Below are 22,432 nucleotides of genomic sequence, written 5' to 3' on the forward strand. Positions count from 1 at the left end.
AAGGGTGTAAAGAACTCAAGTCACACTTCCAATGTGCTTGAAATTTACCAAAGGAGAGATTCTTCCCTGGTGAGAAAACTTGACAAACTTGATAGTCGGCTCTGGTCACCATGACGTACTGATCACTGGTGTGCGCCTCCTTTTTCTTACTTCTCAGGGTTGATGTCTGTTATGAGAAGAGATGTTAGCAGGAGGTCTGATGCTACAGACCATCATGACAGTGACAATGCCTGTCCCGTGGATGCTGTTTCTAGGTGAGAAATACCTACTTGTCCCATTTCTGGGGAACTACATTTAAGAGAATGGAAAGCTTCCTGTGTACTTCAAGCTACCCTGGGTGACCTGGGCCATGAAGCAGTACTGTGCACATCAAAGCTTTCCAGATGTATCAAACAGGCTCACACACATTCTGTCTGCTCTTTTTCCTCTCTGCAGACCCACCTCTTGATCTCTTCTCCCAGGCTCTGTGTCACAAGGAGCTGTATTGTGTTACAGGCCGATTTCTCTTCCTAGAACAAAATTCCTGAGATCATTGTCTTAAAAGGAGGAATCAAAGTTTAGAAATTCCCTTCCAGGGTCTGTTGGTTTCATTGCTTTTGGACCTGAGAAGAGGCAGGGTACCATAGTAACACCCCATGGCAGAGCCACTGCTTTACCTCATGTCAGCTGAGAAATGAGAGAGAAGGGAAGGAGAGGGCCCATAGTTCCAGTGTTCTGTTCAAGGTCATGCCACCATGTGACTAGGCCCCATCTCTTTTTTTTTCAGTACAGGGTCTACAGGGTGTCACTACACAGATCTGACTTGTAGTGATCCTGTTGTTTTCAGTCTCCCAGCACTGGGACTGCAGGCACTCTCCATGCCCAGTCTCAGTTGCAGTCTCAGCCTGCCCCAGGGGCGGGGCTAGCACTGCACACCGTAGAACAACCCCTATTCCTGTGCCTGCTCAAGCATGTGCTTTAGTCCCCTGAGCTATCTGGCCAGCCCAAGGCCCCATATCTTAAAGATTCCACCATCTGCTGAGAGTGCCATGGGCTGGGGCTAACGGCATTAGCACAAAGGCCTTTGTTAAAAGGAGAGGATTTATCCAGTCTGGGTTAAGAGATCCAGCGTAGGTTAAGACTGGAGGAGCAGAGAGGAAAGCAGAGTGTCTCTCCTATCTCTGCTTCCTGTGATACTCCCTAACACAGGTGGTGCCAGCTGCCTTTTGCAAGCTCCTTCTTCTTAGGTCCCAGCTTACTGAACAGATTGAATATGGAGTTTTTCCCCTGCAGGGACCCTGCTGCTGGACTATGCTACAATCACCCTCCTTTTTGTTCCTCTCATCTTAATGTTTCTAGTATTTTTTGTCATTGATACTTTTGAGACTGTCTCAACCCTCAAATTTGTTTATCTATCACCTGTGTATCCAGTTACATGTATTAAGTTTACTCTAAAATGCCAATAGTGATGTCTATGTTCTTAAGAAGACTTGAAGACCACATTTAAGAGACTGATTTAAAAAAAAATCCAGGTGGGGCTGGAGAGATGGCTCAGTGGTCTAAAGCACCTACTTGAAACAAGCTTGGCAAAGCACAGGGACCGCGGTTCGTTCCCCCAGCACCACATGCCAGCCAGCCCCGCCCCCTGGTGGGCTGAGCTGGCCACACACACACAATAAATAAATGTAATAAATAAAAATAAATAAATAATTAAAAAAAGCAACTAATTAAAAAAATAAAAAATAAATAAAAAAAATAAAAAAAATCCAGGTCTCAGAAGCAGTAAGCCATATAGTACTGCAAATCCATATAGGATCAACTCACTCCTTTTAAATTTGATACAGGGTCACACTACACAGTTCAGACTCATAGTGATCCTCCCGTCTCAGCCTCCCCAGCACTGAGATTACAGACATGCAGCACTATGCCTGGTTTCAGGGTGGCATGCATACCTGGGTCCTTGCATTTACCAGGCAGGTACTTAGACTGTTGAGCTATCTTCTCTGCCCCAATTTGCTCTTTTTAACATTGGGCTACAAGGTTCCCATGTGGCCCAATGCTATAAAAAACATGTGTGTCTTAGTTCATCTTACTAACGAAATTGCAGAGTTCACAATATGGTTACTTAAATCTAATGACCCTGAGTGGGTAGGCCTGTGGTGGCAAACCCATGGCTTGCATGCTACAGTGGGCTTTTTGTGTCATCGCAAGCTCTAAGGTTCTCCATTGCTGAGGTAGACATGGTCCAAATCTCAATTGTATTTGGCATTAGTGTCTATGTATTGGTAGGAATAGAGGAAACCCTGAGAGACAGGGAGAAGCTACAGTAATCCAATTTAATGAATAAAAGTTTTTCACATGTAAGTGTCAGCCAAGAGGCAATCTGAGCTGGAATGGCTGTCCTTCTTCATGAGGTCCATAGGCCTCCAGAAACTGGCTTCCTTCAGGAAGCAGAAATCCTGACCTAACTGCAGCCACTTGGTTAAATAAAGCTGCCATTGTTCCGTTCTCTGCCAGCTGAATTATGTGATCTGTCATCAAACTGAAATGTCTGTGAAGGTGCTAACAGCACCTTTGCTGCACACAGCTATACTCACTGCACAAGATACCCCCTTTACCATCAACTTTGGCAAAAGCACACCGTGTTCTCATAACTTCTATGTACCACCCTATTAATAAAACAAGCTCTCTATAATCAGAACATCAGACTTTGGAGATTACTCCTCTGAGGTCCCCTAGCATCAAGGACATCCATTCTCCTGAGCTCCCGGCTACTGCTGATTCAATTCTTCCTACAGCATTCCCAGCTCACCAGCCTGCTATCCTTCAATCAGGTCCTTCATTATTATCATCCATGGATGCCTTCAGGCAGTAGAATAAAAGGAACCAAAGCCAACAACAAAAGAAATATACCAAACAAACCAAATAAACACGCAGCGCGGGGGCTATGAGAAATGCCGACTGTGTCTTAAGGAGGACTCCAGAGCCACTATGACACTCTGCTTATAGCCCTTTGGCAGAACTCTTGGGAGTCAGGGCAGTGCTGTCTGTTGTTGTTTGTCTCACCTACGATTATCTATAAAGGGAGACAGAGAATAAGTTCTTATAATCTGAGGCTGGTGCTCTAGCCTTAAAACTGTGGAGACTTTTAAGAAAAACAAAAAGAGATTAAATCAGAAATCTAAAAACTAAACATTCAGTGTTAGATTTTGTTGAAATAAAAAAGTCAGTTAAAATTATTCAGCTATAGTACATAAGAAATGTAGGGTAGAAAATCAGGCATATGACTCCCAAGGACAATTGTCTTTTTTTATTTTGGCATATTAAATGTGAATAAACATGACTGCAATCTTTTTAAAGTTCCTTCCCTTAAATGGACGTTATTTTTCAACTCCTTTAATATCAAGCTGGTTTGGAGACTTGCACTCAGCAATAGACTATGGAAGTTGTGATGTTGTATGATTCCCAAGCCTTCCAAACCCAAGCTCTACAGAGCCTGGCAATTTCCATTCTTATTCACTTGGGATCTAGTTGCCATGGAAACTAACCCAGCTAGCTTGCTATAGGGGCTGTTTTGGAGGAAGTCCCAGGCACCTGTGGCCAACAGACCCAGCCAACCATTAACATGGGGCCCATCCTGGACTGGGCTGCCCTGAGCTGGCCTGTTATGCTAAACCAAACACATAAAATAACATGCTCCAACTGCACTGAAATTGTTAATCCACAGACTGAAGAAACAATGAACCCTGAATTCTGTATTAGGAGAGGAGGCACCATTTGGGAGCTATGGTAGACCAATAAAAACTGATGCACTATCCAATGCCTTAATCATTTTTCTTGTCTTCTTTAAGGCCTTCATAGGGAGAGACCACAAAACTTGTCCCATTCTGTGCTGTCTGTTCAAAAGGGAGAAATGATTGGGATTAATTCTTTATACAAGGCAGAATGCCTACTGAACATTAACCAAAATCACGCAGTGTTAAGCATTTTATGGTATTTGTACTGAGATGTAATTGAGTAATGCTTACGTACAATTCTCTCATCTTTCACATACTAAACAAAGGAATGAAGTTCTTTGTCCTTGGTCACCTAAGTCATGTGACTGGTTTCTTAAGGGTGTTCTACTCAGCAGGGTGCACACAGAACTGGCTTTGTTCTTTTTCACAGCTATTCCTGCAAAACCTGCTCCATCAGCTTGTTTATCACCTCTGGGTAAAACTTCAGGCAAGTCTAGTAGTTTTTCCAGGCATTCTGTGTAATAAGACATCCTGTAATCATTTATAGGTAATTTTATGTTTTTTAATTTTTTTATTTTTAAAGAATACAAAATAGTGGTAGAAAAAAAAGTATTAGAAATGTTACAAGGTCTATGGCCATACCACCCTGAACACGCCTGATCTCGTCTGATCTTGGAAGCTAAGCCGGGTTAGGACTGATTAGTACTTGGATGGGAGAAATGATACAAGATTTCACTAAGCAAAGTTATACGAATTCTATAATGGTTGCTGTATTACATGACGCTATCTTCATATTAGTTGTTCAGATTAGTCTTGTAAGATTTGTTTAAAGAAAAAAACATGGGGCCAAGGAGATGGCTCAGTAGAATAAGCGCTTTCCAGGCAAGCGCAAGGGTCTGAGTTCAATCCCCGGTTCTGCCAAAAAAAATTTTAAAAAACAAGAAATTCAAAAGATGAAAAAAATAAATCAAGAGTTAAAAAAAAAGTTTTTAGGCATTAACTGCTCCTTTCAAAACACCAGCAGAAATTGACAATGCAGTTATCCAAACTATTCTGCATATATACCTAAATATATTTTCCCTTCTTTCTTTAGTCCTTTTCCTCATCATTTACGGTTAATCTTAAACACCAGTCTAATCTGTCACCAAAACTCTGGATCATTGTCTTTCAAAATTTTTCTCCCCTGACCAGCAAGATAGCTCAATGATCTCAAGCCCCTGATTAGGCAAAGGGTAGGGACCGTGGTTCCATCTCCAGCACCACACGCTGTGCCAGCCCCACCACCAGGGTGGGCTGAGCCAGCTACAAAAATAATAATAATAATAATAATTTCTCTTTTTCCAGCTTGTGCTTGTCTCAGACTTGGAGAGTGAAGTGGAAAATACAGGTCCTGGTCAGTATCTTCTTTTTTCATTCCTCCCTTATAACTTGAAACACCTTTTTTGGTTTCTTCTAAGTTAGAGCTTGGGAAAAAAAGTATGGGATGGAAGAGGTTTTATTTTTAATCTGGTCCTGGATCCCACAGAAGAACAATGTCTGATCTTCTGTGTTTCTGCGGGGACACTCAGGGGGCTGCACAGAGCTCCTCTTGCTAGCAGTGTGTGACGCAAGCCTTCTAAATTGGATCATGTTTCCCTGGCTTGCTGCTCATGATCTTCCTTCTTTTCACCCAAGAGTGTATGTCCAGCCTTTTCCTGCAGAGCAGTCTTTCTCCATAACAAGCACCCCAGCATATGTGTTTCAATGAAGGTCATTGCTAGCTGTCCTACAAGGGGGTGTAGGCTATGCCACCACCCCAGGCTTCTGTAGTTAAATGCCCTGCCCTTCGCTATTGTGCCTCACGCATCGCAGATGGCAGATGATTATGTGGAACATCAGAGGGTGAAACTGTACATGTGGCAATTTTGAGCCTAGTGGCTCCTAAAACCATCACAGAAAAAAGCCAAACCATGGAAGAAAAGGCATGTTAGATGGAACAAGATTTTGATTATAAATAAATTCCCCTAAATGTATGAAGCTTAATGCCTAGGAGACTCTTTTAAGGCATTGGTTTAAATCCTAGTTCTCATAATTATTGATTTTATAACTTTGAGTAATCTTGCTGCCTTTCCACATACCTTGGCTTTCTCAGCTATAAAACAGAAAGAATAATAATTTGCCTCCTTAGTTCAATTGCTGTGAAGATCAAAGGAAAAAAAAATATGCGCAAAGCATTTAATACATTCCTGGCCCATAAGTACTCTGGAAAAGGAGATGCTATGGTTATTGTTACTATTGATATTTTGATATCCTTATGCATTAAGCAAGACAGCTTGAAATTAGAATAAATAGGAGAGAATTACTGGAGTAGGAAGCTGGGTCTGCAAAGATGAATTTGAGCCCTGGCCATGGGTGAGTGGTTCCTTCCCACCCAGCTCCAAGTGGCATCTGCAGCCCTTGAAGGTTGAGTCTGGTGGAGGGGGGACAAGGAGCAGAGGAGAAGCTGTGCTCTGGAGGCAGCTCGCAAAATGGAGGCCACAGGGAGGTAGTCAGATAGGAGTGCAGGGGACAGTGGAGGGAGCCCGGGCCAGCACAGCCTGGTACTTCTGATAAGCGGAGTGGAGCCAGGGTGTGAATGGCTTCCACGAATTGAACAAAGGCCCTGTGTGGAGAGGGGACACCAACTAACCGTGAAGAAGGACTAGAGACTTTCTACTCAGGCATGCACCCTAACTGTCCTGGGGTTGACCTACCTTCCTATTGGATGCTTAGGGTTTTGTGTATATGCACAGCATCTCATGCCTGCCATCAATGGTGGGAAAACTCTCATGCAATTCAAAATTGAAAGTAGGAAAGGGTAAATTATGCAGGAACATCCCCAAACAGGAAATATTAAAAAATGAAAACAGGACAAAGAAACCCAAAAAGTGTTGCTCACTCTGGTGGTATATCCCATTCTGCAATACACTTGCTTACTTACAAAACACATCCTCATTTGAGAGTGGAGTCTTGACATTTGTGAGGTGTTTCTGGTGAATTCTTCTTGGCTAACCAAGACCAGGGAAGGCTGGGTAATTGGGTTACTTTCTCTGCAGGAGGCCACTGGGTAGGAAAGGATGAAAGCATAGGATATCTTGCCACTCGTAGTAGGCTTGGCTTCCAACAAGGGGAGGACCTAAGTGCAGGGTGCAGTGGCTGTCTACAGGGCTAACGTCACACAGCACCTGCTGGCCACACTGGACTGTGCGAGCCAGCACCACACTCTAACTAGCTGGCTTCATCAGCTACCTGTTTGCTCTTACCCAGTCTGAGATGTCCCCATTACCATCTTCTTGGAGAGAGACACCAGCTCAGGGGACCCATGGACAGAGGAGTGGGGAAGGGAGCACGGTTGAAGGGAGGTAGATGCTTGTCCCTGGCGTCCTGGACTGCCTGAGGAAAAGCAGGCACGATTGCTTCGCACCCCAGTGGACCAAAGACTTCCCAAATCCTAGGCCTTGAGTTTCCTGCAGGCTCATCCCACGCTCACCCAGAGCCAAGGCTCCACTTTTCTGTTGCTGGAGTCACTATTCTCTTAGCCCTGAGAAATGCAACGTGACAGGCATCCGTGCAGCTGTTGGAGCCCTTCCCACCAGCCGGTGGCCGTGGCACGACTCTTACGTGAAGTTTCCTTTCTTAGCACTTCCTTCTCCTTTGCCATCACCCTGGGCCAGGACCTCACTGGTTCATTTCTACAACACTGACATAGACACTGTCTCTGTGTTTTTTTCAACTGGGCAGGTCCCCAATGCCACTTCAGCCTTAGATCTCATTTCAAACTGTCACGCTTTTGTCAAGGCCCTCATTTCCCGCATGCCTGAGGTTCTACTGCATGAAGTTCCAGCTTTCCTCACGAGTGTCCGATGCTCCACAGTGTGGCCCCAGCTGACACAAAGGCTTTCTCCACTTCCCCATCTGGGGAGCCATCCTTCCATGCCCACCTGCACCCCAGTAAGTGCACGCTGGATGTGGCATGGTGCTTCTGCTCCAGGAAACCTTGCCAAGGTGCCCCCACAAGGACCACCCTAGTGAACTCCACTATCCAGGATGAGGACTCAGAGACCGAGGTGGGACTGTGCTCTTAAAGGTGTGCTTGCTTTACTGGGGCTGGAAAGTGTGGGCTCAGCACCAAAAAGCGTTTGCAGCACGAAGCTCAGTTCATCCCTATGAACATTCATAGAACACCTGAAGCTCACTTCAGCCCTATGAACGTTCATAGAGCATCTGGGACAGGTGGGTAGGAAAATACACCACACCTGCTATGGAACAGTCTTCAGTCTGCAGGTAGATAGAAATTAGGGCCAGTAGCTTAACAGACCCAGAACAAAGAAAGAGACTGGTAGAGTCTCATGCCTTTGTTCTACGCTGAAGCCCCTACAAGGCAAGCACAGAAAAATATTACCTTCATTTTCCAGATGACAAGATTGCTTACCTGCCTGAGAGTTTAGGTGGCTTGTTTACTGTCACAGAGTTAATAGCAGGTCCAGGTCGCCTAGGTGGATGGTCTTTCTAATGCACGACTCTGCCTGCACCCAGCAGGGCCGTGAACCTCCTAGAGCAGCGAGAAGCATGCTTGGGAGCAGCGAGAGTGGACATGGAGCTGCGGGGCCTCCAGGGAAGATGCTTCGGACCTGGGAATGGGAGAAAGCCTGCACTTTCACTCAGTGAAGGAAGGAGAGAGGGAAGAACATTCTGGAAGTGGAGAAACTTGGTGAGCAAAGCTACAGTGTGGTAGGGGGAGCGGGCCAAGGGAAGTCTGCTGGCCCAGTGAAGATGGCTCGACTTCTCTCCTGAGAAGCTGAGATAAGCAGGAAAGAGAGGCCTGAGTGTCTCCAACAGATAGGCGGGCTCCTCCCAGGGCCAACAGTGCCGGTGTGGGGACAGTGTAGCAGAGGACAGAGTGCTCCTTCTCTAGTAGCATGGACCTGGGCCCCGGGAGAGGAGAGGCTGTCTGGTACCCCTCAAGCAGGAGCGCCTAAAGCAGAAGCAGGACCGACTAGTGGCAGGTGTGCTGGAGGAAGGGTCTGTGGCGCAGCTGGCTGCCGAGGTGGGGGGAGGGGCGTGGCGGGGCGCTAGTGCCCTGCCCCCACTGGAGAGGCAGAAGTGGGGCTTTCAGAGTAGACAGGAGGCCAGGCCAGGGAAGGAGAGGGAGTGAAGAGAGGTTCATCCCGGGGCCCCTCAGGAGACACTACCTGGATGCAAACACGTCAACGTGGGGAGGTGGGCGGGAGTCTTGGGGGGGGGGAGGGCAAGACGGTCTGCTAAGACTGCCACGATGCACCCCCTTCCTGCACCAGCTTCTCCTCTTTCTCCCATTATTCGCTTCAGTTTAGGGGGACAGAAGTACGTGAGCGCCACGCGGACAGAGCGGGGCCAATGCAATGCAGCCTTCTTCCCGCCGAGAGGTCAGTGGGCTGCCCCGCATCCCCGGCTTCTCCGCTCCAGCTCGGCAGTCCCACGAGCTCTCTTGCTTTGTCCTCACCCGAGGCAGGAGCCTTTCCACGTCCCAGGGGTGTGTCTCAAGGCTGTGCCTCCTGGAGAGTGGGCAGAGTCACCTCCGCCCAGGGGGCCCTGGCTCTAACATACTGGTGCTCTCGCCCTTCTCTGCCTGTCCGCCCTGCCCCCCGTCTCTCCCAACCTTCTCTGTCTTGTGTTTCCCACCTCCCTGTCACTCCCACAGAGGTCTCCAGAAGATGGACTGTCTCCCAAGTGGAGCTGTCGCTGGGCCTTGGTCAGGAGGGCGCTGCTGACGCTCCTGCTTCTGGGCCTGCTCCTGGGATCTTCTGTGCTGTGGTTCTACATCTTCACGAGCTGCGGTCCTCGTAAGCAAGATTCTGGAATCCCCCAGCCTAGGCTGCCTCTTTCGGTTGTGGTCCCAGGTCCATGCTCCTGAGCTCCTGGCCCCTCAGGGCCTTCTCACTGATCCTCAACTTCCCTGGGGATTTCAACTTCTTCCTCCCTGATGCTGGGCCCAACCCCTAGCCAGACCTCTGGCCAACTGGTCACTTTTGTTTCTCACTGGCCATTCCTGCGCCAGCCCCTTGGGGGAGCCCCGAGCCTGTCACGTTTCTCTAGCTCTGCGCTGTTGCCCACAGCCCCCTGTGAGACGCCCGTGTGTATGGATCTCCTGGAGTACTACGCGGCCTCTGGGAACAGCAGCGTAGCCCCCTGTGCCAACTTCTTCAACTTTGTGTGTGGAGAACCCGGAAATATCACCAACTCTTTCCTTGCCCTTGAAGATGAAAACAAAAGGCTGCTGCGGAGACTCCTGGGTAGGAAAGAAAGGGACAGAGTCTCTGGGCAAGTAGGTGGCCAGTCTATCACCGTCACGGCACCCTTCCACTCTGAGTAACTGGCGAGCAACCAGTGGGCACCAACCTCTGTGGACCCATCCGGGACTGCTTCCTCATCAATTTCCGGTCAACAGATCTTCCTTTGTTCCATCTCCACTGGTCTCTGTACACACCTCTTCTTTGTCTAAGTTCCATCCTCTTTTTGATGTATCCATGATTCCTCCACTCCCTTCGATTGCTCCTTTTTCACAAGTCTCACTTGTTATTTTCTGTGAATTTTTAATTTCTGTATATCTTTCTTCCTCCCTCTCCATCTCTTCAGTGCAGCCTGAACCTTGTTTTCCCCACTCGAGCTTCCAAATGCACTCTCAGTGTCTCCACGTGAGCACCACCGCCTTCTCCCTCCACTTCCCAAATCCCCTTCATCCCAATGACCTCTTACTTCTCCTCTGAAATCTGCTGGCCAAGATGGACTGGAATAAATGAGACTGTAGGCATGAGTGAATGGAAACTCGGGTGGGAAGAAAGAGGCAAGAGTAGGGCAAGGAGGAGCGGGGCTTCGTTACTGCTAGAGTAAGGGAATGGTAGAATGCCAGAGCAAGAAGGGAGAATTGGATGGAGGTAAGGAATGTTTTCAGAGAAGGTGTGTGAAGAAGGAAAACCCATTGCTCATACTGAGCAGAGCTGAGAGAAGGCCTTGAGGCTGTGTAGGGGCTTGGATGTGGCAGAGGGACTGAAGGGATGGTGCGAGATGTTCGCATGTGGATAATTTAGATGAATAGGTCCGGGATCACAGTGTATTGACTTATTTCTTGGGATCAAGTGGTAAGAAGACTGAACTAAGTGAATCTTTCATTTATTCTCTTCTCTAGACTTTCCCTTAAGAGTTTCCTTTCACAAAGTCCCTCAACATCTGATTTCCTGAGTTTCTCTGATTTTTCACTCATCTCTCCTTTGACTTCCATTTCTATCCTTTGTTCTTCACTCAGTACTTCCTTTTTCTTATTGTTTCCCTTTATTCCATCACTTTTCCTTCCTGAAGTCCTTTCTTTCTTCTCCCCACCACTGTGTCACACTCCCTTTGCCTGCTTGGAAGTCTGTTCATTCCATTTGCAGAGACTTTTTATTTTCCTTGACATGACTTCTCCTCTTTCCTGCCTGCACATTCTTATGGGATGCTTCCCTTTCTTGCCCACAGGTTCCACATCTCCTGCTTTTCTCTGTCTTCACACCAGCTTCAACTCCTTTTATTGTGCCTTTGTAGAGGCTCCAAAGTCCTGGCACCTTGGCTCTGGGAACGAGAAAGCCTTCCAATTCTATAACTCCTGCATGGACACAGATGCCATTGAAGTGGCAGGAACTGGTCCCCTCAAACAAGTCATTGAGGAGGTAAGGAAGTATTGGGCATCATCTTTTCAGGAGAAGTAACCCACAGGGCTGATGTGAGCTTGAAGTTGCTGGGCATTTGTTCTTCACTGTTGGCTTGTGTGCTAGAATTCCATAAGTTGTAGGAGGGAGATGGTAATGGCACTGCCTTGAGGAGCATCGTGACCTCCTGTGAGGGTAAGGAAGAATAGATGCGAAGTCCTACAGGGATCAAAATCAGGAGACGGAAGCTATGAGAGGAAGGAAAAGCCCAGGCAATGGGGGATAAGTCTCATAGATCCTATGCTCTACCTTCTCTTCAGCTTGGAGGCTGGAACATATCCGGCAAATGGACTTACTCTGACTTCAACCAAACCCTGGCCCTTCTGATGAGTCGGTATGACTACTTTCCATTCTTCAGAGCCTACCTGAGGACTCATCCTTCCCCTCCACATGCACCAGTCATCCAGGTGAGAGATCCACTGGCCAAAGCACTGGGACCTGCTGGGTCTGCTCCTGCCTCTACCTTTAGTGTGTTTTCCCTTAGAGGAATATAGTACACTGGGGAGATAAGACGCATGGGAGGGAGATAAAGAGCTGTCTTATCTCCAGAGTAAGTTAGTGCTGTGAGACCCAAGGACACTAGATGTGGAATGAGAGGCAGGGTAGGGCCAGTTCTGGGAAGACTGGCGTGGCTCCAGCCTCCCTTATCACTGCTCCAGATTGCTCCAGGACCTCTTAACTAGTTCTCTCTTCCTCATGACTGCCATCCTCTGATTGCCTTTTCATTTTTGCCAGTAGCCGCTTTCTAAATCAAGAGCTAATTATACTATGTTTTCTGTCTAAATGCCTCCTATGTTTATGGGCACCAGGTCATTGGTCCCGATGTTTAGCAAGGCATTTTAAGTTTTTGTGGTCTGATCCCTGTATACTTCTCCAGCTTCTCCTCTTGTCCCATTCTTCCTCTCTTGCCCTGCTGACTCACGTGGAGCTCCAAGAATATTCCTCCATCATTCTCAAATGCTGTTCTTTTCACTTACAGTGACCCCCATCCTCCCCCCCCACACACTCAGCCTAGAAAACTCTGACATGCTTTTAAACTGTTGCTTGCTTTGAGCACCACTTCCAGAAAATCCTCACCTATCTGCTAGCTACCAGTAGTGAAGCCTTTCTGTCCTCTTGGTTCCTTGTATTCTCAGCATTAAGACTGTGGGCCTCACCTGCAGTGCTGGCCCCAATCCTGGGGCGTGCTGAGGCTGTGATTGAGACTGGGCATGGTGGTGCATGCCTGTAATCCCAGCAATTGGGAGGCTGTAAACAGGAGAATCACTATGAGTCCAATCTAGTAGTGAGAACCTGAAGACCCTGTCAGCCCTTCCCTAAAAAACAGAAAATAAATAAATAAATAAATAAATAAATAAAGATAGAAGAGTCACCAAAGGACTGTGTCACTTTGCTTTGGCTTGAGAAGCAGAGAGAGAATGAGCTGAGGTGGAGGGCCTGGGAAAGAAGGGGAGAAAGAGGAGAAAGAGCAGGGAGGGAGGTGGGAACTGGACCAGCATGAGGAGGGGGAGACTGCAGAGGGCAAGGGAGGAGCCTCAAAAAGGAGAGTTCACTGTGGCTCCCAGAGATGCCCCTCTCGGAGAACAGGGAATGAGAAGACACCGGTGGAAGCCCAGATGCAGCATGAAAATGGTTACCTCAGTGGACACAGACCGTACAGTGTTTAGGGGGTGGGCATCGCTGCCTTTTTACTCTCAGCAATTTGGACCTTGTCACAAAAGGGTGGAGTGGAGATTCTATGTGACAGAAAGAAAGCGGAGACTTACATTTGGAGTGAGGTGCTGACACCGAGAGAGACAGCACGGTGACTCAGCGATCTTCAGAATCCCAGGCACGCTGGCACTAGAACCCACGTGACATGTGTGGGGCTCTTGCCTGGGAAAAATTTTAGAAGCCCCTCAATACTGAGTGTCAAGACAAATAGTCTTTTAATAAATATTCTTAAAAACCAACGCCAATAAAAATTCCTGATGAGCAAATAGCAAGTTGTCAATTCTGGGTGTTTTGGAAGATTATTATTATTTTTTTTTTAGAATGTAGAAAAAACGATTTTGAACCTTTAAAAATACGCTATTTTTAAAATAGATCAGAAATACACTGTGAGTTAGGGCATGGGGGAATTACGATGGAGGTTGAGGCAAGAGGATTAGAAGTTTGAGGCCGTCAGGGGCAACCCAGTAAAATCCTATCTCAAAATTAGATGAAAAGAACTGGAGATGGAGCTCAGGGTCAAAGCACATAGGTAGCCAGTGTGAGGCCCTGGGTGCAGTCCTCAGTGTGAAACTGATGGGGAAAATCGTGATAAAGAGAACTTTGGTAATATATTCATCACAGATTTTTGTTTTAATTTTGATTTTCAACATTGCATTAAACTATGCATCCCTTTGACAAAATTTGGGGTACCCTTTAATTATTGCACCTGAGATGGGGATTGCGCACTTAGACCTGACCCAAGAAGGAGCCAGGAGTTCTTCCAAGGTATCAATCAATATGCTGCTTTTGTTCCGAGCTCGCCCGAACTGGTCAGAACTGACGGTCAGAACACCGTTTCCTCCCATTGCCATGACTGGACATTTCCCTGGCCCCTACCCCAGTCTCACCCTCCCGAGCTTTGTCCCCTTCTTCACCAGCAGTGCTACACCCTTCTCCCCAGGCCGTGTCCTTCGTCCCCACCTTCCCTTGACTCCCTCCCCCGCACCCCATGCTCCTACTTCTTTCCAGTCTCTCTTGTGTCTAGATAGATCGGCCAGAGTTCGACGTTCCCCTTAAGCAAGAGCAGGAGCAGAAGATCTATGCCCAGGTAAGAGGATGCTTTGACAAAACCATCTGAAACCAGGAGAAAAGCAGGGCACCTGGCTCCTGTGACCAAAGTTATCTTCCTCCAGGTCATTCGGGAGTACCTGTCTTACCTCCAGCAGCTGGGGACTTTGCTGGAAGGGGATCCCCAGAAAGTGCAGCAACAGGCCTTCCTATCCATCTCCATCACCTCCCGGCTGTTTGAGTACCTGCGGCTCCTGGAGCAGCGGCAGTCACAGGACAAGCTCTTCCATGTGCTCACTATTGATGAACTGCAGGTGCTCGCTTGGAGCTCACGGCCCCAGCCCTGCGGGCAAGAAATCTCTTGATTTTTTTTTTTTTTTAATCATGCCTGCCTCCTCCTGTGACCCTTAATTCTTTCCAGTCCCTAACTTTCTCCGGCTCCAGCCCCTTTCTGAGCAACAGCCCCCCCCCCATCCCATTCTTTCTTAGGCCCAAGAAACCTCGTCCTCTTTCTTGTTTCTTCCCTTCCTTCCCTCCATCAGCTTTGTGTCCTTCCTCTAAGGAAATGGCCCCTGCCATCGACTGGTTATTCTGCTTGCAAGAGACATTCAAACCGATGTCCCTGAGCCACTCCCAGGCCCTAGTGGTCCATGACCTGGACTATTTGAGAAACATGTCACAACTGGTACAGGAAGAGATGCTGAAGCACAGGTTTGCCCCAAATGGCCCTGGGAGGTAATGGGATGGAGAGGGAATCTGGAAATTCGTAAGTCTTGGGGACCCTGAGCACCCTTGGTCGAGGGACCTGGTACACATGTGTGCAGAGAGGGTGGATGGTGGGAACAGATGTAGGTAAAGCTTGGGAATGAGGGGAGGGATGACATGAGGTGGCAAGACAAGACACAAGGTCTACTGGAAGTTAAGAGACTCTATCAGTCTGTAAAGAGATTCTGTGCTGTAGAATGTGCTAGAAGGTCCAGTCAGTGGGACAGCTGAGGGCTGAGAACAAGACCAAGAGGCCCCTGAGATGAAATGAAGGAGGTAGGGGCTGGGGATGCTCTGCTGAAGATCTGGGAGAGGCCGTTTCTCAGCTGTGGAGCTCCATGGGAAAGAATTTCCAAGGTCGTTTCCTCTGTTATGAGGAAGTCAAGGAGAGTGGTGCCTGGGGGAAGTCAGGTCAGTGGTAGCTCTGTAAGTTCCCTGATGGCTGTGAGACCATCACTTGGAGACAGGAGCTTCCTGATAGGGGCTTAGGCTCCAGGCCTTTCACCATAGTAACTCAGAAGCAGCAGTGGCTGGGTATCCTGTTTGGAGGCAGAAAAGGAACATGAGGGCACCTGGTTCCTTTTCCAGGTTGGCATGAGGGCACCTGGGCACAGAACTGAAAACAAGGCAGAGGGGAGTCACAGAGCCCAGCTTTGGGATGCTTAGGGGACACATCCTTACATGAGCAGGGGCTTCTTGGTTGTGGAAATAGGTTGATCATTGTTTTTGGTCTGAGTCCAGCCTCCCTCTAGCCCAGGTCCTTTTCTGCCTGTGGCATGAGAAGGCCAACTCTTCATCCAGGTCTCTTCCCCTCTCATTTTTCAACCCACATTAAGACAGGCTCCTTATCATCCTTTGTGTGTCATGACAATTGTTCTTTATAGATACAGGAAAGGATTTGCCCCCAGGAATGCCAAAGTGATTAACGTGTGCAAGATGAGTTTCTAGGAAGGGCATCCTCAGAAGCCTGGTGTTTATGTGGGATCTCTTTTGTCTCCCTAGGGATGTTCTGCAGAGTCACATGATCTTGGGGCTGGTGGAGACCCTTACTCCAGCCCTTGACAGTAAATTCCGGGAGGCTCGCAGAGAACTGAGCCAGAAATTGCAGAAACTGACAGAGCAACCACTCATAGTAAGGACAGATATATTTTTAAGAGTGGGGAAAATACAGGCACATTTCTATCAAGGAACGGGCAGGGAAGTAGAGGCCCTTTTGTGTCTCGCTTTGAACAGAGGCAGAAGGAACACAGAGTTTAATCTGAGAACCGAACTACCAGGTACCAAACCTTCAGGAACAGACCTCATGGTCACCTCTAGATACTTCTCTCACCTTTATTATATAGCTGAAACTATAAAGGGTTGCTCTTGTTGTCTCATTAATCTGAAACTATTTGCTACATGGTTTGAAGATCTGGATCAGGAGTTTAGTATTCACTGGAGGAGGGCAGATCCTGTTTATTAATATGTGTTTGGGGTACATAGTGATTGCAATCATTGTGGGCACTTGGTACAAGTAGTATATCTTGACACTTTTTCCATGCCTTTCCCCTGCTTTCCCATGAGTATGCCTGTAGTGCTGTAATACGATTCCTCTATCTCCTTTAAGAAGATATCTAGAAGTCCAATAGCTGGGAATTTCTGCATTTAGTTTCTCAATACATCTCCATTCTGATTTCCATAGTGCTTATACTAGTTCACATGCCAACCAACAATGTAGAAGGCTTCCTTTTTCCCTACTGCTCCACTCACGTGTGTCTTTAGATTTCTTGATGATGGTCATAGATGAAAGCCCAGTAAGGGCCCCTGATGTTGAACATAATTTCATATATTTGCTGACACTATTTCTTCTTCTGAGAAGTATCTATTCATTTAAGTTTCTCCTTTTTTTGATTATGTTATTTGGCGAAGGGTCTAGTTTTGTGGCATTCTCTAGATTTTCTAGATATTAGACTTCTGTCCTAGAGATAGCTGGCAAAATTTATTTCGCATTCTGCATGGCATCTCTCTACTCTGTTGCTTGCTTCTTTTCATGGGTTGAAGGATTTTTTATTAGATAGTGTCCCATTTCTTGATTCTTGGTACTGTGTCTTATGCCATTGGGGTTTTGTTCAGAAATTCCTTGCTTACACCTGTGTATTCAATAGTTTCACCTATTATATCTTCCAGCAGGCCAAGTGTTTCTGTCTTAATGTCTAGATTTTTGATCGTTTTATTTTACTTTAGTGCATGATGAGAGGCATTCTTCTAGATCCAAACTTTTGCATGTGTGTAGCCAGTTTTCCCAGGAGCATTTGTTAAGGATGCCATCTTTCCTTCAGTATATGGTCTTGGCCCTTTTGCCAAAGATCTGGTGGCTGAGTGGAGTTGTTCCTGCATTCTCTATCCTGTTCCACTGATCCACTGGTCTGTTTGCACCAGTGTGCCACTCTGCTATTGTCACTGTGTCTTTGTAGAATAACTTGAAATCCAGTATTGTGGCATCTTCTGCCTTGCTCTTGTTAATCAAGTTTGTTTCACTTCCTCTGGATCTTGTCTGGTTCCACATGAGCTTTAGGATTCTTTTCTCTATTTCTGTGAGGAACGTGTTGTTATTTTGTTTATAATTGCATTAAAACCATTTATCAGTTTGGGGAGTACGGTCATGCTGATGGTGTTCACTCTGCCTATCCAGGAAAGGGGGAAGTCTATTTTCTGATGTCCTCTTTCTCTGTGTTTTATTGTTTTCATTGTATAGGCCTTCTTACTTCCTTGGTTAGATTAAGGCAGAGGTGTTTCATTCTTTCCTGGTCAATTCATTATTGGTATGCAAGCACACTATTGGCTTTTGTGTATTGATTCTGTATCCTGCTATAATGCTGAACTCAGTGATTAATTTTGGTGGACATTAATTAATTAATTAATTAATTTGGTGGAAAGGAGTCTTTTGGTGGAAATTTTTTGGGTCTTCTGTATAAGTGATCACAGCATCAGCAAATAATTTGATTTCTTCCTTTCTTATACATATTCCTCTTATATCTTTCTCTTGTCTGATTGTGCTGGCTAATATTTTAAGTATTGTACTGAACAAGAGTGGTGATAATGGACATCTTTGTCTTGTTCCTGATTGTAGAGGAAAATCTTTCAGCTTATTTTCATTTAATATGATGTTGGAGGTAGATTTGTCTTTAGCAGACTAAGATAAAGTGCTTCTATACATATTTTCATCAAATATATATACATATAGATACACATATTTCATCAAATATATATATATATATATATATTTTAATCAAGAATGGATGTTGGATTTTGTCAAAGGATGTCTCTGTGAGAGAAACGTGTTAAACAGTAGTTCTAAGTTTGACCTTCAAATGTGCTTTACAAAAAGTTCAACTCTGATCTCATGCATTCAGTTAAGTAGTATGTGGGCTTCATGGTTCAGATCGGAATATACTGGAGGAAGGGACTGCACAGGAAAGTCACTTCACAAACCAGACTCTACTCTGCTACTCAAGAGGCAGAGATTGTGCTTTATGAACAACCTTGAAGTCCTAGGTCTAGTATATCCAAATACAACTGGATGCATTTCCAACCACAGGGATAATCTTTGTTTAGTCTTGAAAATAATTTTTTAAAAAATATTTTGAGAATCATTCCTCTGCCTTGAAGAAATCTCAGTTATCTAAGGAATTCAGGGAGGGCAAATGTATTCACAGACACTAGCATGTAGTTACTGGTTATTGAGAGCTGAAAATGTGCTAGATCGCTTCCTGAAATCTTTCATCTGCTATTGGGTCAAATCTTGTAAATTCCATGAGGTACCACAGGTATGATTTTTATCTTTCTCTAAAAGATAAGAAATGAGACTGGGTATGGTGGTGTGTGCCTGTAATCCCAGCTCTTGGGAGGCTATAAACAAGCAGATCATTATGAGTCCGATCTAGTAGTGAGATCCTGAACACTCTGTAGACCCTTTCCTAAAATACAAAAAGGAAAGAAAGAAGAAAGGAAAGAAAGAAAGAAAGAAAGAAAGAAAGAAAGAAAGAAAGAAATAAGAAATTCATGCAGAACAACTAGGAATTTTGACCATAGAAGTATGGCAGGTAAGTTGTTAGAATAAAATATGAATCCTGGCCATTGGGTGCAGGGTGTGTGTGGTTACTCCTCGTACTACAGAGTGCTGGTTAAAGCTAACCCAGAAGCTCTTGCCCAGACTTACTCTTCACTCAGATGTGGGAGAAGAGAAACCCTCTCCTCTTTGTGGGCTTACTTCAAATTTCCTGGCACCAAACAACTTCCTTTAAGTTCTGGCACCAGGGCCTGACATCATGTCTTGGACGATGTTAGATGCCAGCAGTGTGATTCATGCTTCAGGAATGTAGAAGGCTTACAGGTACTGAAATCACCATCCTTTCCAACAGGAAACCTAATTAGCTTTGAGCTTAAAAGCTGAATCAAGCTCTGGAAACAAACAGAGTCATGACTTTGGACAGGTCACCTTACCTTTCTCCAGCAACAGCCCAGAATATAGAATGATGGTAAAAACCAAGACACACAGTACCTAGCTTCAGGTACTGTGTGTAGGATTTAGCATAGGTTATTTTAATCAGTTCTCCCATAAACGCTCAGGGGATTTATGCCCAGCTTTACAGATGCAAACCTGGCACAGAATGGCCGCATTATAGCCTCAAAACAAATTGCTCCTACGGGAAGGAATGGACTCTAGGATAGTTCTGTTTGGCTCATGAGGCTGCGTTCTTAGCCACATGCTATAGAGGACTGAGAAATATGTGCCTGCTAGAAAAAGAGGTTGGCATGCTTCCCTAAGAAGGGTAAGATAGGAAGCATTTGGCCTGGTGTTTTACATGGTTTGTGTTACTACTACTGGACTTCAGCTTTATAGCCAAGAGCATTATCTGTGTTCATGGTGAGTTCTGGTCTGTGATCATGGTGAATTCTGCTTTAGACGTTATGTAATTCTGAGGACCCTAACAGAGGGCAGGGAGGGAGGGTTGGAGTGTTCATGGAATCTTTGCCGTAGGTAGAGCAGTGATAAGTCTAGAGAAAGAACAGAGTTTTTACTCTTTTTTTTGCTTCTTTTTGGGGGGAGGAGCAGTTAAATCCAGAGATCTGATCTCTCCTATTCCATGGTCATTAATCACAAAGCTCTGAAGGAATGCTAATGCTAATTGACAGTGTCACAAAAGGTTGCCAGCCCTCGTCATTTCTACATCTTTGGTGGTTATTTTAGAATACATAGTCAATGAAGTGGCTGATGAGTTAGGATTTTTATTTTCTATTTTTGAAGAGCAGAGTTTATTTCTTGGGGAAAAGAAAGCTTCTGTCCAAGAGAGGAACAGAAGGGGACCTGAGTGAGCTGCCAAGGATTCTGCCCTTTCTGGGGATTTTTTTTTTTTTTTTTTTTTTTTTGGTAGAACCAGGGATTGAACTCAGGCCCTTGTGCTTGCCAGGGAAGCGCTTGTTCCACAAGCCATCTCCCTGGCCCCATTTCTGGGGATTTTTATAGAGCAAAACCATGAGATGAGGCCGATCTAAGGTGGAAAACATGGTAACTGGCAAGGTGGGCATGAGGTGGGACAAAACTATGGCCAACCAATACGATTATCAGCACAATTGTTTAGGTAAAATTGATTAAATCTGGGATCAAGTGGGGAATGGAGTCACATAGCAAGTGGGCATGAATACAGAACAGGGGTTCTTCCTGTAGGCGGTTGGGTTAGGGACTCTTCCTGGCTTTTACAAGGTGATTGATACCTATTTAAAATAGTAACCCCAGACGTCAGTCCTTAGGGGCCCCAGCGGGAGTGCCTGACTCTCTCTTTAGTTGCCGGGTATCTGGGAATTAGGTTTTTCTCTCATGAAACTTCAGTAGCCAGGCTTGGGGACATAAAAGTAAGATTTTGTATGCATACTTTTCAAAAACAAGGTATTTATATTAAGCTCCGCACCCCAGTTTATTCACCAAGTTAAATTTTGTTTCAGCAATCCATTACCTTTCTTGTTCGATTCTGGGGCATTTGCAATTTTATTTAAACTTCTGCTCTTAGGATCCTGCAGGGGACAATGGAGTACTGGGTCAGGTAACTGACAACTTATCCAATTGCTCCACTCAACCATTTATTCATGCGATAAATATTCTTTGAGCAACTACTACTTGCCATTACTCTGGAGGCACTTGGGATTCACTAGTGGACAAAATCATGAAGCATCCCCGTCTTCAGCCCTTTCTACTCCTTTTTACTCACTCCAGTGCAGGAAGAAAGAGAATTAAAAAGAGCACGTTGAGTGGTGTTAGGAAGAGCAGCAGATGAAGACAGGGATGCGGGTGTAGAGCAGTTAGGGTTCCCGGGGCAGAGCTCCGAACTCTGCGTCGTTCGTCGCTGATGACTCACAGTAATTCAGCCAGATGAGGGTCCATTCGTGCTCTGTCATTTAATCTTAATTTCTCTACCTGGTTCACTAGGACTTAATCTGGGCTTATACCAGGTGCCTTGTTGAACTCTAGATAGCATCGACATCGACGGGCTGCAGAGTAATGAGGGTAAGCAGAGTAATGCGAAAGGAATTTCAGTGGAATTTAAAACAGACGCAGCACTTTCAAGTTATTATTTTACCTGATGTGCGAATCCGTGCGGAAGGCTTTGACAGGCATTTTTCTCTTTTTCGTTGCTGTGGTAGCTAAAGCAGGGTACCATGAAGAAAGAGCCGGATAAATTGGTAAACACTTGGGTCTGGGAATGGCCCAGATGATTTGGTAAACGCTGGATAATTTGCTCAGGGAGAACATTGGTGGCCCTAGCAGATCAAAAGGCGAGAGATGTGTTTTATTGCATTGTAGAGTAATTTACAAACGCTGAATTCATTGTCAAAATTCAAATGTTAGAAGATGATATGCCGCTATCAGACTGTCCATACTGCGTGTGTTTCTCGGTGTGTCTGCATGGAGAGTTCTGTCCTGCTGGGCGGTGTCCTCCAGTGACAACCTGTGCCGTGCTTCGGTGTCCTAGCTCAGTTCCAGTGGGTGCGCTTGGAGGTTGGCTGAGGCCCTGACAGGTCCTGGGCTTCTGGTGTTGGCTGCGCCTCTCAGTCACGTTCCTGCATCACTTCAGCTTCAGTGTGTGGCTTTTACTGAGTCTTACGCCACACTCAGCTGAGCCTTTTGACCAGAGATATTTGTATTGTTTTGGTATTAATTGTTCTCAGGAACCTCACCTTGGACATTAATAATTACACATTGTTTTTCAAGTTAAAAAATATTTATTTAATGATTCATTCTACCATTTTGTTAAGGCTTTGACATTAATGATTCCTGACTATCCTGTCATCTCAAATTCTATTTTGGTCCTGCTGAAGGTTGGCCAAATTTTTGCTTCCAAACAGATTCTTGGAATTTTTCCTGATTGCTATCTTTGTCCTAAATAATCTTATTCATTGGTATATGCAATTTTTTTT

General features: G+C 45.7%; 1 protein-coding gene across 1 annotated transcript in view; it reads left to right on the plus strand.

Moving 5' to 3' along the window:
- The first annotated feature begins 9,071 nt into the window (after window positions 1-9,071).
- The window catches only part of Kel (Kell blood group, metallo-endopeptidase), a 19,198-nt gene continuing 5,837 nt past the window's right edge, over window positions 9,072-22,432 (plus strand). The window contains exons 1-9 of the mRNA XM_023712883.1: window positions 9,072-9,139; window positions 9,415-9,556; window positions 9,830-10,006; window positions 11,292-11,416; window positions 11,716-11,862; window positions 14,193-14,255; window positions 14,341-14,529; window positions 14,778-14,926; window positions 15,983-16,112. Coding sequence (XP_023568651.1) covers window positions 9,116-9,139; window positions 9,415-9,556; window positions 9,830-10,006; window positions 11,292-11,416; window positions 11,716-11,862; window positions 14,193-14,255; window positions 14,341-14,529; window positions 14,778-14,926; window positions 15,983-16,112 — 1,146 coding nt within the window. The 5' untranslated portion in view covers window positions 9,072-9,115. The remainder of the gene's footprint in view (window positions 9,140-9,414; window positions 9,557-9,829; window positions 10,007-11,291; window positions 11,417-11,715; window positions 11,863-14,192; window positions 14,256-14,340; window positions 14,530-14,777; window positions 14,927-15,982; window positions 16,113-22,432) is intronic.

This window comes from Octodon degus, unplaced genomic scaffold (assembly GCF_000260255.1).
Source record: "Octodon degus isolate 3935 unplaced genomic scaffold, OctDeg1.0 scaffold00027, whole genome shotgun sequence".
In the NCBI taxonomy this organism is placed as follows: domain Eukaryota; kingdom Metazoa; phylum Chordata; class Mammalia; order Rodentia; family Octodontidae; genus Octodon; species Octodon degus.